The sequence below is a fragment of the Apodemus sylvaticus genome, chromosome 6, assembly GCF_947179515.1.
Source record: "Apodemus sylvaticus chromosome 6, mApoSyl1.1, whole genome shotgun sequence".
In the NCBI taxonomy this organism is placed as follows: domain Eukaryota; kingdom Metazoa; phylum Chordata; class Mammalia; order Rodentia; family Muridae; genus Apodemus; species Apodemus sylvaticus.
Genome location: NC_067477.1, coordinates 23,883,027 through 23,901,009, shown reverse-complemented (window position 1 = coordinate 23,901,009; position 17,983 = coordinate 23,883,027). Strand labels below are relative to the sequence as shown.

At 41.1% G+C, this 17,983-nt stretch overlaps 1 protein-coding gene across 5 annotated transcripts in view; it reads left to right on the top strand.

The window, feature by feature from the left end:
- Positions 1-17,617, top strand: part of Spata7 (spermatogenesis associated 7) — a 45,830-nt gene extending 28,213 nt beyond the window's left edge. For 3 of the 5 annotated variants that reach the window (XM_052185289.1, XM_052185287.1, XM_052185286.1), the window contains 7 exons: positions 5,633-6,066; positions 7,279-7,345; positions 10,381-10,496; positions 11,090-11,143; positions 11,987-12,064; positions 15,012-15,069; positions 15,288-17,616. In XM_052185289.1, coding sequence (XP_052041249.1) covers positions 5,633-6,066; positions 7,279-7,345; positions 10,381-10,496; positions 11,090-11,143; positions 11,987-12,064; positions 15,012-15,069; positions 15,288-15,857 — 1,377 coding nt within the window. In that variant the 3' untranslated portion in view covers positions 15,858-17,616. Of the gene's footprint in view, positions 1-5,632; positions 6,067-7,278; positions 7,346-10,380; positions 10,497-11,089; positions 11,144-11,986; positions 12,065-15,011; positions 15,070-15,287 lie in introns of all 5 variants that reach the window. The other 2 variants (XM_052185290.1, XM_052185285.1) reach the window with 2 other exon arrangements.
- The last annotated feature ends 366 nt before the right edge of the window (positions 17,618-17,983 follow it).

Sequence of the window (17,983 nt, the reverse complement as noted above, 5' to 3'; positions counted from 1 at the left end):
GGGCTGTCTCTCACAGTGTCAGAGGTGGGCTCTCTCTCTCTCAGTGTCAGAGGTGGGCTGTCTCTCACAGTGTCAGAGGTGGGCTTTCTCTCACAGTGTCAGAGGTGGGCTGTCTCTCACAGTGTCAGAGGTGGGCTCTCTCTCACAGTGTCAGAGGTGGGTTCTCTCTCTCTCAGTGTCAGAGGTGGGCTCTCTCTCTCACAGTGTCAGAGGTGGGCTGTCTCTCACAGTGTCAGAGGTGGGCTCTCTCTCTCTCAGTGTCAGAGGTGGGCTGTCTCTCACAGTGTCAGAGGTGGGCTTTCTCTCACAGTGTCAGAGGTGGGCTCTCTCTCACAGTGTCAGAGGTGGGCTCTCTCTCACAGTGTCAGAGGTGGGCTCTCTCTCTCTCAGTGTCAGAGGTGGGCTGTCTCTCACAGTGTCAGAGGTGGGCTTTCTCTCACAGTGTCAGAGGTGGGCTGTCTCTCACAGTGTCAGAGGTGGGCTCTCTCTCACAGTGTCAGAGGTGGGCTCTCTCTCTCTCAGTGTCAGAGGTGGGCTCTCTCTCACAGTGTCAGAGGTGGGCTCTCTCTCTCACAGTGTCAGAGGTGGGCTTTCTCTCACAGAGTCAGAGGTGGGCTCTCTCTCATGGCACGGGTCTCAAGCTGGACCAGTCATTGGGCGACCCTTCCCTCAAATTCTGCTCCATCTTTACCCCTGCACATCTTGTAGGCAGGACAAATTGTGGGTCAAAGCTTTAATGGCTAGGCTAGTGTCCTAATCTCTCTATTGGAAGTCTTGCCTGATTATAAGAGATTGCCAGTTAAGGCTTCATATCCTCCATTGCTTTGAGTGGAGACTAATATCCACTTATGAATGAGTACACACCATGTGTGTCTTTCTGGGTTACCTTACTTAGGATGATATTTCCTAATTTGATCCACTTGTCAGCAGATTCCTTTTTCTTATTTTTTTAAGATTAATTAATTTATTTATTTTATACATATGAGTACACTTTAGCTGTCTTCAGACACACCAGAAGAGGGCATCTGATTCCATTAGAGATGGTTGTGAGCCACCATGTGGTTGCTGGGAGTTGAACTCAGGACCTCTGAAAGAGCAGCCAGTGCTCTTAACTGCTGAGCCAACTCTCCAGCACTTATTATTATTATTAATCATTCCATTCATTTACATCTCAAATGATATCCTACTTCCCCGTTACACCTTCACCAACCCCTCATCCCATATCCACCCTACCCCCCTGTTGCCTGTGTGAGGGTGCTCCCCCACCCACCCACACTCTCCCATCCCACCACTCCAGCATCCCCCTATGCTGTGGCATCAAGCCTCCCCAGAATCAAGGGCCTCCCCTCCCATTCTGTCAGGCAAGGCTATCCTCTGCTACATATGTATCTGGAGCCAGGGATCCCTCCAGATACACTCCTTAGTTGGTGGTCTAGACTCTGGGAGAACTGGGTGGCCCAGCCTATGTTGTTCATCCAATGGGGGTTGCAATCCCCCTCTGCTCCTCCAGTCCTTCCGTCAGCTCCCCACATCAGGTTCCCTGAGCTCAGTCTGATGGTTAGCTCCAAGCATCCATATTTGCATTGGTCAGTTGTCAGCAGATTTCTTGATGTCATTGTTTTTAATGGCTGAGTAATACTCCATAGTGTACATTTCTTTACACATTTTCTATATTCATTCTTCATTTGAGGGGCATCTGTGTTGGTTCTAACTTATAGCTAATACATATAAAGCTTCCATGAACATAGTGGAGCAAGTATCTTTGTGGGATGGTGGGACTTCTTTTGGTTATTTGCCCAGGAGTGGTAGAGCTGGGTTCTGAAGTAGATCTAATCCCAATTTTCTGAAAAACTGGCAAATGATTTCCAGAGTGGTTGTACAAGTTTGCACTCCTACCAGCAGTGGAAGAGTATTCCCCTTGCTCCACATCCTCATGTGCTGTTGCTTGAGTTTTTGATCTTAGCTATTCTGGACAAGTGTAAGATGGAATCATAGCGTTGTTTTGATTTGACCTGATGACTAAGGATGTTGAAGATTGCTTTAAGTGCTACTTGGCCATTAGAGATTCCTCTGTCAAGAATTCTCTATTTAGCCAGGCTTTGGTGGTACATGCCTTTAATCCCAGTATTTGGGAGGGAGAGGCAGTCTGATTTCTGAGTTCGAGGCCAGCCTGGTCTACAGAGTAAGTTCCAGGACAGCTAGGGCTACACAGAGAAACCCTGTCTTGAAAAAACAAACAAAAAAAAATCTCTATTTAATCTGTATCCCATAATTAATAAATAATTAAATATCTTTAATTATTTCCTGTACTCTATTCCTCTTGTGTATGTTTACTTCTCCTTGTTCTAGAGCTTTCAGGTATGTTGTTAAGTACTAGCATGAGATCTCACTAATCTCTTTATGAAGCTTATTGCTATGAATTTTCCTCTTAGCATTGTTTTCATTGTGTCCTTAAGCCTTAGTAATGTTGTGCATTCATTTTTGTTGAATTATAGGATATCTTTAATTTATTTCTTCTTTGACCCAGTGGTCATTCAATAGAGAGTAGTTCAGTTTCTATGAGTTTGTAGGCATTCTGTTGTTGTTAAAGTCCAGCTTCTATGATGGTTATGATAAGATACAATGAGTTATTTTGGTTTTCTTGTATCTGTTGAGACTTGCTTTGTGACTGAGTGTATGGTCAATTTTGGAGAAGGTTCTGTGAAGTGCTGAGAAGAATGTATATTGCTTTGTGTTTGGGTGAAATGTTCTGTAGATATTTGTTAGGTTCATTTGAGTCCTAAAACCCGTTAGTTCCATTATTTCTCTGTTTAGTTTCTGTCTAGATGGCCTGTCCATTGGTGAGAGTGAATTTCTTTGGTGTGGTTAAACTCCTTAGGTTGGAGTTTTTCTTCTAGTATCTTTTGTAGAGCTGAATTATGGATAGATATTGCTTAAATTTGATTTTGTCATAGAATATCTTGTTTTCTCCATCTATAGTGATTAAAAGTCTTGCTGGGTATAGTCTTGGCTGGCATGTGTAGTCTCAGAGAGTACAAGACATTTGCCCAGGACCTTCTGGCATTTAAAGTCTCTGTTAAGAAGTCAGGAATGATTCTGATAGGTCTACCTTTATATGTTACTTGGTCTTTTTCCTGTGCTGCTTTTAATATTCTTTCTTTGTTGTGTGCATTTAGTGTTTTGATTGTTATGTGGATGGAGAATTTTCTTTTTTGGTCTAGTCTATTTGGTGTTCTATACCCTTCTTGTATATTTACAGGGATCTCTTTTTAGGTTCGGAAAGTTTCTTCTATGATTAGTTAAAAATGTTTTCTAGGCCTTTGATCTGGGAGTCTTCTTCTGTTCCTATTATTCTTAGGTTTAGTCTTTTTATTGTCTCACATTTCCTGGATGTTTTGTCAGAAACTTTTAGATTTAACATTTTCTTTGATCAGTGTATCAATTCTTCTATCCTATCTTCTATGCCTGACTTTCTTTCTTCCATCTCTTGTATTTTATTGGTTATGTTTGTGTCTATAGTTTCTGTTCTCTTACCTAAATTTTCTAACACCAGGATTTCCCCCAGTTTGTGTTTTCTTTATTGCTTCTATTTCCATTTTGGGTTGTGAACAGTTTCATTCATTTCCTTCACCTGTTTGTGTTTTCTTGTATTTCTTTAAGGGATTTATTCATTTCCTCTTTAAAGGCATCTGTCATCTTGATAAGATTGGATTTAAGGTCATTTTCTTGTACTTCAGCTGTGTTAGGATAACCAGGGCTTGCCATAGTGGGCTAGCTGGGCTCTGGTGGTGCTGTGTTGTTAACTGTGTTCTTACATTGGCCTTCAGCCATCTGGTTGACTCTGGTACCCAAAGGCCTCCAGGAATGCATGCAGAGCTGTGAGCTGGAAAATGGAGTGCAGGGGGCAGTTTACTACAATCGGGTGTGCTTTACAGGGACTTAAAAGGCAGAGGATTCAGGGAGCAGGGTTTTACCTATTTGTCCCTGATGTCAACAGACCTCTGGGAATCCAGGCAGAGCTGTGGGCTGGAAACTGAAGCTTAAGAGACAAGGGGGCTCTGTTCACTACTTCTGGGGACCCAGTTTGCCTACATTTTAAATAAGCTTTTAAGGATTAGTGTTTTAGACACATTTAGGTTATCTTAAATTATTTATATAGTATATTTTAATAATTGGGTAGATTTTGTGGTTAACAGATATTTACTATAGTTCTAGAATATTCTCACTGAAAAGAGAGTTGCAATGTAAATTCTGGCTTTGAGCTCCTAGTGTCTTAGTAGGTTCTGCATAGGATCTCCTATTTCAGAGCACATATCCTTACTGCCCACGCTGCTCTACTCACCCTGACTCACGTGATGTCAGCTCTCAGGATCCCTCCAAGTGCTTCCCTTCCAGCTACTGCAGCCCCACAGATACAGCTGCTCTGGCCTGTAATACTAAGCAGCTCTACGGATGTGTTCCATGTTTGTGAATAGAGTATGAAACATTTCAAAGCAGTCCAAATAACAACTATTTATAAAAGAATCTGTTTAATAAAGAATCTATTCATTCTTTGATAAAACATAAATTAACTTGGAACTTTTGTAAAATAGGTATTAGATTTTTCACATAATCTGCACCTAGCCTGGTCTTCAACTGAATTGTTTTCAAGTGTTTGAGTATCTGTCAGTTGTAAGGTCTTGGTCCATCATTTCTTCTGCTATTGTCCATGAAAGAGATACATTACTCAGTTGTTCTGTGATTGTAAATTGGGTAGGTGTTCTTTACATGAACTTTACGTAAATCCAAATCACAGAAACAGTGTACAGCAAATCACATATACTTAGCCATCTCAGTGGCCCCCAGCCTCTGTATTTCTGTCTTTAAAAGTTCTCTTTGGTATTTCATTTAGTAAAACCTTACACTGATAGAGTTCCCTTTTACAGTCAACCTAATGCCTTATGTAGTTCTCCTTACTCTGGGTTCAGTGTACACCATTCTTCTGAGTATAAATAATTCTTATGGTTATTAATTAATAGTTCTATAGGATTCAGAAATTTCTTTCCAAAGAGACAAGCTTTTTGTACACCAACAGTAATATGAGCCTAGTTTGGGAGCACTGAGCACTTTTTAAAGCCAGTGTGCTGAAATTAAGGCCTCAGGATTTAAGACAATACTCATTCTGTCTTTTATTTTGGGAAAGAAAGGTTGGAAAGGAAATTATGTGTCTAGACCCACTTAGGAAATAGTCATAGAGTTTCCTTACTTAGATATATCAGTTTGTGAGTTAGATGACCAGTACATTATCAAGAAAGGAATTAAGATCAATTTAAGATTCCTTGTGCTATAAGCAATTTCTAAAATTGATAGTTTTTCCAGATAAATTTTTAAAATAGATAATATATAATATTAAAGAGTAGATTATCTTGTATCTGTGATTCTAGCCAACACCCCCCTTTCTTCTAGAAAATAAGAATAGAGCTAGGAAGACATCTCAGTGTTAAGAACACATGCCTGACAGCGCAAGGCCCTGGCATCCAGCCCCATCACTGCAAGAAAAAGTGTTCAGTTAGAGCCAAGATACATGTATAAGTTAGTCCCAAGATTCCCCAGTGACAGTGCAACTGATGACTGTCATATCAAATGTTCTTAGCACTCAGGGGAACCACAAGACCAGGATGTGTTAAAAGAAGAAATGACAAGATATCCATCATTTTCGAAGTCACTCATCCCCTCTTCAGAGGGACTGCAATTAAGTCTTCCTGAACCGAACAAAATGTTCATGAATGGCACCCTGAAGCACCCCAGCACCTCTCCACCCAGGTTCTCAGGCTGTGGTCATGGCTGTGACAGGCGGCCGAGGAGCGCCCACCAGTTCCAGGTGGTCATCGCCAAGACCCCGAGTGGAGATCTGTTGGAAAAGCACTCCGACCTCTTCTCTAACAAGCAATCGCCATTCACTCCACGAACTTTAAAAACAGAAGCAAAGTCCTTCCTATCACAGTACCGCTACTACACACCTGCCAAAAGAAGGAAGGACTTTTCAGATCAGCGGATGGAAGCTGAAACCCAAACTGAATTAAGCAGGTCTGTACGGCATGTCCAGCTACTGCAAGGCCAGCGAGTCAATGGAAATGGTTACTAAGCAGTATTTCTTTCTCTGTTGTACACTTGATATGCCAGCCCTGAGGTCCGGCTGGGCCTTTCCATTGAAATGAGTTAGTAGACTTTCCAATGGGTCTTTAGAAGCAGTGCAGTGACTTTTTTTTAAGTTATTAGATTTATTGAGGTCTTATAAGTATGAGTGCTATATGTTATTGCTGTAAACATAGTTCTTGAACCTTTTATATCTTTAAATGTTACATTTCCAGAGAAGTTTTAAGATATCTTACCAGATATGGTGGCTTTATATATGTATTAATGAGAACAGTGGTAAAACAGTGAAGCCCAAAGGGGAAATTAAAATCCTGTCCAGTTCCCTGTGTCTCTTCCTGGCACAGGTTCACAGCTGATATGGTAACAGCTGCAGGCATGACAGCTGAGAGAACATCTGGAAATTTAGTATGATTTGCCTTGATAGGGTTTCCTTCTCCTGTAGTAGATGGGTCATGCTAAACATTGCAGTAAGTTGGCAAAGTGATTGAATTTATTTCACTCTACATTTTAGTTGTTCAAGAAGTCAAACATTGTAAGACTTGTTTTATCACTACAGTCAAGGGGTGCAATGAAAGTAAATTCATCTGCATTATTTAATTTTACAAAGGAGTTGGATCTGTAATAGAAACCATCAACTGGAGGAGGAGTGAAGAAACCCTGTCAGATTCGGCAGCACAGATACTAAAACAAGTGAGACAGAGACCAGCATGGCCTCTGTGCAAGCATGACACAAAACTGGGGTGCAGGCCACAGTTTTCAGGACTGTGGGGGGAGGGTCGATAGCTGTGGTGGGGAGGAGCTGGAGGGGGCAGTAAACAGAATGACTACTTGTGTGAAATTATCAAAGATCAAGTTTAATCAGTAAAAGTAGAAAGATGCAAAAATTATCATATCTTTATAAATTTTATAGTCTCACTTTTTTTACCTCATTATATAGTTAACTGAAATCTACTTTTCAAGTAAGGAAAAGGATGAATATGTGAACCAAATCATGTCTCTTTTCAGACACGTAATTAGAAATTACACATTTTTAAAAAAATAGTTTAGATTTTATTTGCTTATACGATACTTTTTCTTGACAGTAAAGCTTGTTGTCACTGTGTTTATAAAGAAGTAACAACTGTTTCTTTGTAAATGTTGTAGCTTTAACTCTGAGCTTGGGACAGCTGAAAATCAGAGCTCAAAGGATTCCGAAATGAACACCAAACAGGTACTAAACAGGAGATCTTTGGAGTTGTAGGGCTTTGACTTGTGTAGAATGCACACAGCTATTATGACTATGAGGAGTGACCTCTAAGAGACACTTATATTGTTAAATATAATACAGTCAACATGTGACAGTTTGCAGGTGGTGACCATGCTCTCCAAATGGCCAGATGGATCCTACCAAATCTAGGAAATCATTTGTTATTAGCACCAGTGGTTCACTGGCTGGTTGGCTAGCTGAACGGGTGGATGAATAAAATATACAGATTCTGAGAACCACGCTTGGTGACATTTGCCTATGATCCCAGTGCTTGGTAAAGGTAGGAACATGAGTTTGAGGCCATCATGGACTATACAGCCAATTGGAGTCTAGCCTGAGATATGTAGCAGCATTGTGTCCCAAAATAACCAAGGGCTGGGACTATAGCTCAGTGGTAGAGAAACTGCTTAGGATGTACAGGGCTGGGTTTGGTGCCACCCCTGACATACACACAAAACAGACAAGTTCCTAAAGGTATCAAAGCTACATAGAAGTTTGGATTTTCAGTGCTTGAATATTTTATAGAATTGTCCATGACTCTATTATAAATCAGGCATCATATAAGAATCAGTAGATAACATTCTCTTAAGTTTTTGCCTTTATTTTTATAAATTTTATTATACTGTGTATTTGAATGTTTAGCAATGATTTATCTTAACACATCATAGCTTTAAATATGATTTTTCAGGCAAACTCAATTTGGATAATTTCAATCATATATTTATGTTCTAGCTTAAATTTATTATTCATAAACATGGTTTGCATATTTAAATGTCAAGGACAGATTTAGGGATACAAAAACAAATTAATCACACTTAACTTCCTTTTCCTTTTCTGAAAATGGGTAGAAAGTGATGGGTTTACATCTCAGCTACTGATCATTTTTTGACAGAAGAGTCACTTAAAGTTCAGAGAGACAATATCCTCTGAGAGCCAAGTGTCTTCCTAAAAAACTAACTGACCTTGCAGGGTCCTTGGGAGAAGGCAAAGTAGGTAAAGTTCCTGGCCTGGGAAAGGCTTCATAAACAATGTCTGGTTTTCCCTTGAGTTTTTATGAAGATAATTAGACCTGTAGATAACTAAGTACATTGACCTAGAGAAGCAAGACTGCTCCTTAGGCAAAAGCACTTAGCACAGAACCACTGTGGAAGGAGAAAAGTGATTCCCAAAAGTGCCTCCTGACTTCTCCATGTGCACTGTGGTATGCACATGCATGTGTCTGCACTCACACAGTCAACATGCACACATCACTGTCACCATCGCTACAGTGACAGTGGCAAGTGAAAACATTAAGGAGCCCAGTTTATTGGAGCCCATTGGGATCCAAATGTTCCTAGTCCTTCAAGAAAAGGATGGTCCCTACAGTAGTGTAGGAGCTGAGAGTGCTAGTGAGGTTTTAACTACACTTTACACTTTATACTTCTAGAACAGTTTACATAAGTCAGCTTCGTAGGGCTTGGGGTGTCACTTACTTGGTGGAGTACTTGCCTAGCGTGAACTAAGCTGGTATACCATACTGCATGATGATGTACTGCAGTGATGCTATACTGCATGATGCTGTACTGCAGTGATGCTATACTGCATGATGCTCTACTGCAGTGATGCCATACTGCATGATGCTCTACTGCAGTGATGCCATACTGCATGATGCTCTACTGCAGTGATGCTATACTGCATGATGCTCTACTGCAATGATGCTGTAGCAGTGCATGCTTGTTCCTTTCTTTTGTCTTCATTTTTGATGTTGTTTGGGTTTTCAATTTGAGACAAGGTATATCTATGTAAACCAAGCTGGCCCAGCTCCGCTTCTGCATGTGCTACCATGGTTTGTTTGTTTGGTTGGTTGTTTTGTTTTGTTTATGTGTACAGATGTTTTGCGTACATCTATTTCTGTGTACCATGTGCATGGCTGGTCCCACAGAGGACAGAACAAGGTGCTGAATCTCCTGACTGGAGTTAAGGACAGTTACAGGTGGGCACTGGGAACTGAGTCTAGGTCCTCTTAACCACAAAGCCATTCTCCCACCCCAGTAGTGTACACTGGACTTCCAGTACTCGGAAATGAGAATCAGAATGGTCAGAAGTTAAAAGTCATCCTCAGGCACAAAGGGATTTCTAAGACATCCTGAGCTACAGAAGACCTGTTTGAAAGAAAAGAAAAAATGTAACTTTATAAATAATGCAAATAAAGTATTGCCAGGTTTGTGACACATAAGATTCTGCTCAGGTACAGAACCTTATTTTGTTTGTTAACAGTGTTCATATGCACTGTTGCTGTGGCTGCTTTCATGTGTGACGTATTGGGTGTCACACAGATGCACTTTTTAATCATGGACTTTTTTCAAATTTACATAAAAGCTACAAATTTGTATCATGTTCATGGATTTTAATTCTATCTTTTTCTTTTTTCTTTTTTTGATATGGGTGTGCACATGTGTATGTGTAGGGGATGATGTCTCCCATCCAAGTACTAACCAGACCAACTCTGCTTAGTTTCTGGGATCAGACAAGATGGGCGCTTTCAGAGATAGCCAGGTGTAGGGGCTCGCCTTTAATCCTGACACTAGGGAGACAATCAAAAACAACCTCATCTACACAGCAAGTTCCAGGACAGTTAAAGCTACAAGTGAGCCCTTATCTCAAATAAGAATGTAAAAGATAGCGTGGCTGCCGAGTACTTGCAGAGAGAGATCAGGTGCCCAGGTCTGCCTAGAGTTGTGACCCTCTGCTCCTGGCTCTCAGAGCTGGTTACATACACAAACTCCTGCCCCAGCTGTGACTTATGACTTCTAATACTCTTTAAAATGTTTCTCATTAACATAAAAATGAAGTCATTTCATCTTTAAAATGCTGACCAGGTAACCGATTCTCAAGTGTTTTTGTTTTAATGTATCAGGGACTTTCGTGTTTCCATTTTCATTAAGATTTGCTGTTTTATTTTTTTTTACAATATACTTTTGAAACAAAATAAAAATGTATTCTTTTTGTTCTACTTCCAGGCACCTAATTACATGAGAAATGGCGCTGAAGACAAAATAGCTCCTTTACCCTCACAAGGACAAAACTTAGCATGGGACAGTATTAAAGATGGGATTCTGCAGCAGTCCTCAGAAAGGTGGGTGGCAGCCTCACACCTGGATCTGAACCTAGGGGCGCTGAGGCAGGAGGATCACTGCAAGTCGGAGGTCAACCTAGGCTGGAGTGAAACCCTGTCTATTTGCTTTCCTGTGTAATGGACATACAGCACCTCTCCTAAGTACTAGTTTAATTACATGTGATAATATATATTAGTATTGCACAATTCTATGGCACTGTTAGTCTTACTAAGGGAATTTTATAAAAATGTTCAATAAAGGTTAGATTAGTTTTGCTAATGTGTTGACAAAGGGGAAAGGCATGCTAGCTCCACAGCAGTGTTTGGGAGCAGCAAGGAGTGTACACACCCTCAGGGCCCAGCTTCCCCCCTCCGGCCTGCCTTAGGGAGACCCAGCCAAAGGCCACAAGTAGGTTGAGTTCCCCTTCCCCGCCCTTGAAACTCATGCACATGTGCACACACGCAGGCATGCACGGACCCACAGAATTAAATCAGGAGAGGAAAGTGCACAGACAGAAATTCCAAAGCACATAATTGCTAATGTAGAATACCAGTCACAATATATGCCAACCTTTTATGTTGTTAAGATATTTTACCTTTCTCTCTCTTTCTAGGACACCCTGTAAACTGTCCACACAGTTTTCTCCAGACAGCAAAGCCTACTCTGAGTAAGATCATGTCAACCTCCTCATACTGTGGCGGGAAGCAGAATTAAGACTGAGGGAACCGAGATAATTTAAGGTTGCGCTCATCTCTCTCCTCCCAGCTGCAATCAGTGCTGATGGAGGAGCCTAGGGCACTTTATCTTCAGTAGAAATGTCTCCCTAAGTTAATAGCATCTACTAATAGTTTCTAATAACTTGTGTGTAAAATTGTTGCCTTATTTATAAATTAAGACAGTAAAGAAGCCTGCGGGGATGGTGTGGAACCCAGGGTCTCTGTGGTGGTTTGGGAGGCATACCCTGTCATCCATGGTGTCAAAGGTTAGGTTACAGGTTTAAGTTACATTTCTTCAAGAAAATAATCTATTTTATAGTTACATTTATTTCCAAGCCTGGTTGTTCTTAAGCAAGTTCCTGTTGTTTGGTTTTAAAACACAGTGGTTTTACACAGCCACCTCACCCTAATTAGTTCATTCAAGTTGGCTAAGTACAATCGATTATAACAGAATCCTACCCTTGTAATAGGTACTACAATGTAGATACTAAAGAGTATAATAAATGAACACTATTATAATAGCTTAAAGACAAGATGATAGGCAGGATTCAGTAAGCACTCGGCCCACCCCTGCTCCCCGGTGACACCTCTCAGTTTTTTTGCTGGAGTTTTACTCTGTTGGGTGCTAGTTTCTCACTTTCACTATTTTCCTTTGGAACATAAGAAAACATAGATTTGTTTTCCAGCATTCCCTGCCCTCAGAGGTCGCAGACCCTGTGACAGGAGAGCTGGACCTTCCTGCCGGGCTCTCTCACCATGCACCAGTTCTGATGCTCTCTCTGTGTTCTCTGCAGTGAGGAAGAGCTGCTGTACCTGAGTTTCATGGAAAATGTAACAGATGAAATCTTGAAACTTGGTTTATTTTCTAACAGGTTAGAGGTTTTTTTTGTTGTTGTTGTTAATGTGTATGGTAGTTAAGAGGTACATTTCATACTATATGATTTTTTTTTAAAGTTACTTATAAGGTTGCAAAAAGTTATATTGTTTTTATGATCATATTCTTATAATTGATAGATTATAAAGACTGTCAACACTCCATAGAAAACAAGATTTTTTTATTTAAATATTATAATATCTAGCTTATATCAGAATATATAAGAAATTGAATTTTTTCTATCTGAATAGCCTTCCTGATTACACTTTGCTATCAGAAACTGTAATGGGAATCAAAAAACAGTTTTCAAAATTTTAGTACATTTATATATGTATGTGTGTGGTCACATGCCAGAGCATGCTTTATATATGTATAAATGTGGTCACATGCCAGAGCATGCTTTATATATCTATAAATGTGGTCACATGCCAGAGCATGCTTTATATATGTATAAATGTGGTCACATGCCAGAGCGTGCCTTATATATCTATAAATGTGGTCACATGCCAGAGCGTGCCTTATATATGTATAAATGTGGTCATATGGCAGAGTGCTTTATATATGTATGTGTGTGATCACATACCAGAGCATGCCTTATGTATGTATATATGTGGTCACAAGCCAGAGCATACTTTATATATGTATATATGTGGTCACATGCCAGAGCGTGCTTTATATATGTAAGTGTGTGGTCACATGCCCCAGAGTGTGCTGTAGGGTTAAAAGACAACCCACGGGAGTTCGTCCTCTCCTACTGCGTGTGTCCTAGAAACTGAGCTCAGATCACTAGGCTCGGTGGCAAGTACCTTTACTTGGTGAGCCATCTTATCAGTCCACAAACGTGTTTACTACATCTTATAGAAGATCTAATAAGGACAAATTAGAAACTGTCTGTCACTTAATGTGAAATGGAGAGTTTGCAAAGCCATATTAGCTATTGCATTACTTAAAGAAGCTGTGTGCCTTGTGCAGCTCAAATACCGCTTTGTCTAAAATGCACGTGCATGGGGTTCCTCTGCATGTAGCAGAGCACAGGACTCCAAGAACATGCCATACTTTTTCAGTCATAAGATTCAACTGCAGACATCACAGTGGCTACTTCTATCCCTACGTCAGGGTTGCCTTTTAATGAAGGAAGACACTTTTGTCACTGAATAAAAAGATGAGGAGTGAATGTACCAGCACTCTACTTCCTTGCTTTGTTTGTTTTTAATTTTTTTGTTTTTTAATGTTTAATGGGGGCTTGGTGAGATGGCTCAGGGCTAAGAGCACTTTTGCTATTAAACCACAAGGACCCAAGTTCAGATCTCAGCACCCACATCGTGAGCCAAGCATGGTCTCGTGCAGGGTTGGCAGGGGCAGGGACAAGAGTCTAGGGTTTGCTGGTTGCCAGCCCACCTAAAAACAGGAGCTCCAGTTGAGGAGAACCCTGGCCTCACAGGAATAGGCAGAGAGTGAGAGACACAAACACCATTCTTGACCCTGAGTGTGTACACAGGCATGCACATATACACATATGAAACTAGAAACTTTAAAACTGCATAAGGAGTTTCTAAGTTTCAAGGTGAGACAGACAGTTCAGAGAGCCACTTCCCAGCTGGTCTCCACATTTTAATGGTTAAAATGGTAACTTTTATGTTTCTTAATACAACCCCAAAATTTGCATAGCATTTACATGTTTTCCTAAATGTTTATATTTTAACATTGTTTTGTTTTGTTTTTTAACATTGGTTCATAAGACCAAACAGAACCAGACTGAAAAAGAAACTAAATGGTGCAGGATGGAGTTCTTCACTCTGAAATGTGTTCAACATGCATCTCGTTGATAAGAAAGTGTGTGTGTGTGTGTGTGTGTGTGCACGCGCGCGTGCGTGCTTATACCCAGATAATATGTATTATTTAATCCCAGCTTGAGGAAATACATAAACACTGAACAATGTCCAGGCATGCAATTCCAGAATGCTAGTAGTAGCAATAGAGTAGGATACAAATTTCTGGGTCTTTGAAAGATGCTAGAATAACCCAGGCCTCCTGGGTTACTGCATGGCTTTTACACACATGAGTGATGGTGACCAAGGAAATTAGTTGTTTCCAGGAGACTTGTGAATACCTTGGTGTGATACTGGGCCTGCTGTAGAAAAAATACACTCCCTGCTTCTCCGTTAAATCCTCTGAAGGGATTGTGACCTTTGCATCTCAGTTAAATTTTCTGAAGGGACAGTAACCTTAGGGAAAGGAAACTCATCCTAGAGATGTAATTTCTCATCTTTACCATGTTTTCCCCTGGCCTTTATATCCTGACTTTGGCAGGAAGAGGTAAAATTGTTGCTGTGGTCCAGACGTGGTGGTACACGCCTTTAATCCTAGTAAGGAGGCAGATCTCTGAATTCCAGGTCAGCCTGGACTGCTCAGAGTTCCAAGCCAGCCAGGGCTACATAAGAGACCCTGCCAGTGGGCAGACTGATTGATAGCTAGCTATGCTCAGCAGGAATACCTGGCATTGATTTGGAGGTTGTTTTGTAGGCTTGGCATCAGTAGAATGTATACTTTAGGAGCCAACACTAACCAGTTCTGTAAGAGCATTTTCTGTAGGATTTGGTGAAGGGCCCAGGGGGCTTTTAGTGTCTGTGTGTCTAATGGGGAGAGAGCTTTGTAGGTAGTTCTATTCCTCACCTAAAACATCCACAGAAACATAAATAGTATACAATCCTTCAATAGACTGGCATCTGTTATATAACTTAAAACAAATGCATAACAGAAGCCAGGCTGCCTGCCAGGTTAGAGAACTTGACAGAGCAGGAAGGATTAGTTTCTAGCTTCACAGAGAAAACCATTCATCTGAAAACCACTTTCCAACCTTTGTCAGTTTTCACATTGTGTAACTATTTTACATTTAGTGAATTATCTGGTTTTATGATACTAATATTTTTCTTTATCATTTGTAGGTTTTTAGAACGACTGTTTGAGCGACATATAAAGAAAAATAAACATCATTTGGAGGAGGTTTGTTTGTCTTTCTTTGGAATTTAACATTTTTCTCTTCTCTAAAAGAATTATTTTATTTGAAACAGGCATGTTCCCTTGTGCTTTTTATGAGGGGAAGGGGCAGGGCTGTGAAAGTGTTGATCCTCTGAGACTAGCAGCACTGCAGATGGAAGAGTTTGGTTTTAATAGTTTAGCTAATGTAATGATCCTCAGAATCACTTTTCCCTCAATCCTAGGGGAAGATGCGCTACCTGCTGCATGGGCTGAAGGTTGACTTGGGCTGCATATCTGAGGAAGATCCAGCAAAGCAAAAACATTTCAGAATGTTGAATCAACTTCATTTTCAAAAGGCTCTGATTTCAAGAGAAAGCGAATATATAAGTGATGAAGAAATGGTAAGTCACCATGAGCGTCAGCAGTACCAGGAGGCCCTGGACATGCTGTCGTCTGTGCCCAAGGATGGTCACAAGATGTTCTCTCTACCGGGTGAATTCTTATTACCCGCCCATAAAGCCAAGCCCTCAGAAGGTGTTATAATCCAGCAGATCAATGATGAGACAGATCGTGAAGCCTTACCCTGGGATGAAGACAATCCAAGTATTTCTGATAGTTTAATAGACCAGGAAACCTCTGTGGACGTCATCGAAGGTGACAGTGACTTTGAAAGGGTTGAGACTTCCAGGGAACTCTGTTGTCTGAGCACATCACTGTCCCCATCTGTCCCATTCCCCAGCATCGAAGGTGGCAGTAATCATGATAAGGAATTATCAACTCTAAAAATCATGGAAATGAGCATTGAGGACTGACCTTTGGATCTTCATTAATAAATACTCCATGTGGCCAGTAACTCAATATTACTTTTCTTCTTTTTTTTTATTCCCTTTGACATATTAAGTTTCTGTAATTTCAATGCTATGTAATAAATTTAGTGTCTTGAAAGACCACATATTTATTATTAATCTCATAGTCTGCGGTTCAAGAATTGAAATGCAGAGTGATGGGTTTTCTACTCAGGTTCAAAGGCCACAGCCCAGGTGGTATCAGGCCGTGATATCTTCAGGAAGCTTGACTGAGGAGAAGCTGCTTCTACACTTCAGTTGCCGGCAGAATTCGTTTTGTTACACAATAGATCTGAGAGTTGCATTGGGTTTTGGGTGGCTGGTGGACGGGTGGCTACTTGCCTTCTCCTGCCACGTGCACTGTCCCTAGGCAGGTCCCACCATGGCTGCCTGCTCTTCGAAGGCAAAGGAGAACTACAGAGATTGCTAGCAAGACAGATACTTTGCTGTCACTTTCTGCCGTAATTCTTTTTTATTAGAAGCAGGCAAGTCACAGGTCTCTCGCACTCTTCAGGGATGGGGGGGTGATACACAGGAGTGCAGGTGCAAGGCGGGAACCCTGGGTTACCAGAGGCTCTTTCCACCACCACTTCTAAAGTCACTTTTCAGCAGAACATATTTGATCCAACATAGTGATCTCATGCGCACTGAGAAATGGTTTATAATCTGGGGCAGTCTTAAAATATTACATCTTATAATGTACAGAGGCTGGAGGGTTATGAGTTTGAGACCAGCCTGTCCTGTAATGAAGACTCTGTTTCAAACAAAAACCAGAAACCACACAAGATGAAAACAGTGTTTCGAGAGACTAGCCTCTTGGTTGTCTTTTTCAACTATTTACAATAATATGATTGGATATTCAGCCGCTGTAATGTGCTAAGTTGTCGTGTTGCTGCAGGAGATAGGGAGTGGATGCTTTTGCTTTGAGGATGACAAGCTAACCTGGGAGCAAACCGCAGTGCTGAGGCGGAGTCTCCTACTCCAATGTCTGCCGCCCCATAATGCATCCCTTCCTCAAGCCTCTGGAAATCTCTCAGCTTCTAAGGCAGGGTCTTGTAGCTCCGGCTTGTCTGAAACTGCTGTGTTTGCAGAGGATGACCTTGAACTTCTGACCTTCTTGCTTCTTCCTCCCCAATGGTGGTATTAAAGGCTATGCTCAGTTCTAGAGGCTGTTATGCATGCTAGGCAAGCACTCTATCACCTGAACCCCATCTCCAGCACCTTTCAAAGCAGCACCTTTATGCCCCTGAGCCTTTGACTAAGATCAAGTGTTAATGGCATCTTTCCCCATGCTTCTCATCTTAGCTCTTGGGCTAGCCTTGGACTCCACATCCACCCACTTGTATTCCATTCCTCAGCTCCATCTTTACTCAGCAGTAGCTACACAGCAGATCCTTATCCACTGCCCCTCACCAGACGCCCCCAAGCTGACTGCTTCATCCTCTGTTGCTCTGTGTGTGTGTGTGTGTGTGTGTGTGTGTGTGTGTGTAGCTCTCACCCATTCTAATATGTATGTTTCTTAGGACATTTTGCTATTATCCTTTAGTTTCTCTTCAATTTTGTTTTAAAAGATGAATTGTTATAAAGAAATATTAAAACTGGTTCTTGGGGGGCTGGAGAGATAGCTCAGCGGTTAACAGCACTGACTGCTCTTCCAGAGGTTGAGTTCAATTCCCAGTAACCACATGGTGGCTCACAACCATCTGTAATTGGGTCTGTTGCCCTCTTCTGGTGTGTCTGAAGACAGCTACAGTGTACTCATAAATAAAATAAATAAATCTTATTTTTATTAGATAAAAAATGTAAATTCTTTATTTACATTTCAAATAATTTTCCCTTTCCTGGTTCCCCCTCCCCAAAAGTCCCATAAGCCCTCTTCCCTCCCCGTTCCCCGATCAACCCCCTCCCGCTTCCCTGTCCTGGTATTCCCCTACCTACACTGCTGCATTGACCCTTTCCAGGACCAGGGGCCTCTCCTTCCTTCTTGGACATCATTTGATATGTAATAAATAAATCTTAAAAAATAAAAATAAATAAAAAAATGGTTCTTGGGTATCCCAAAAACTATGTAAGGTTATGAAAAATGGATTTAG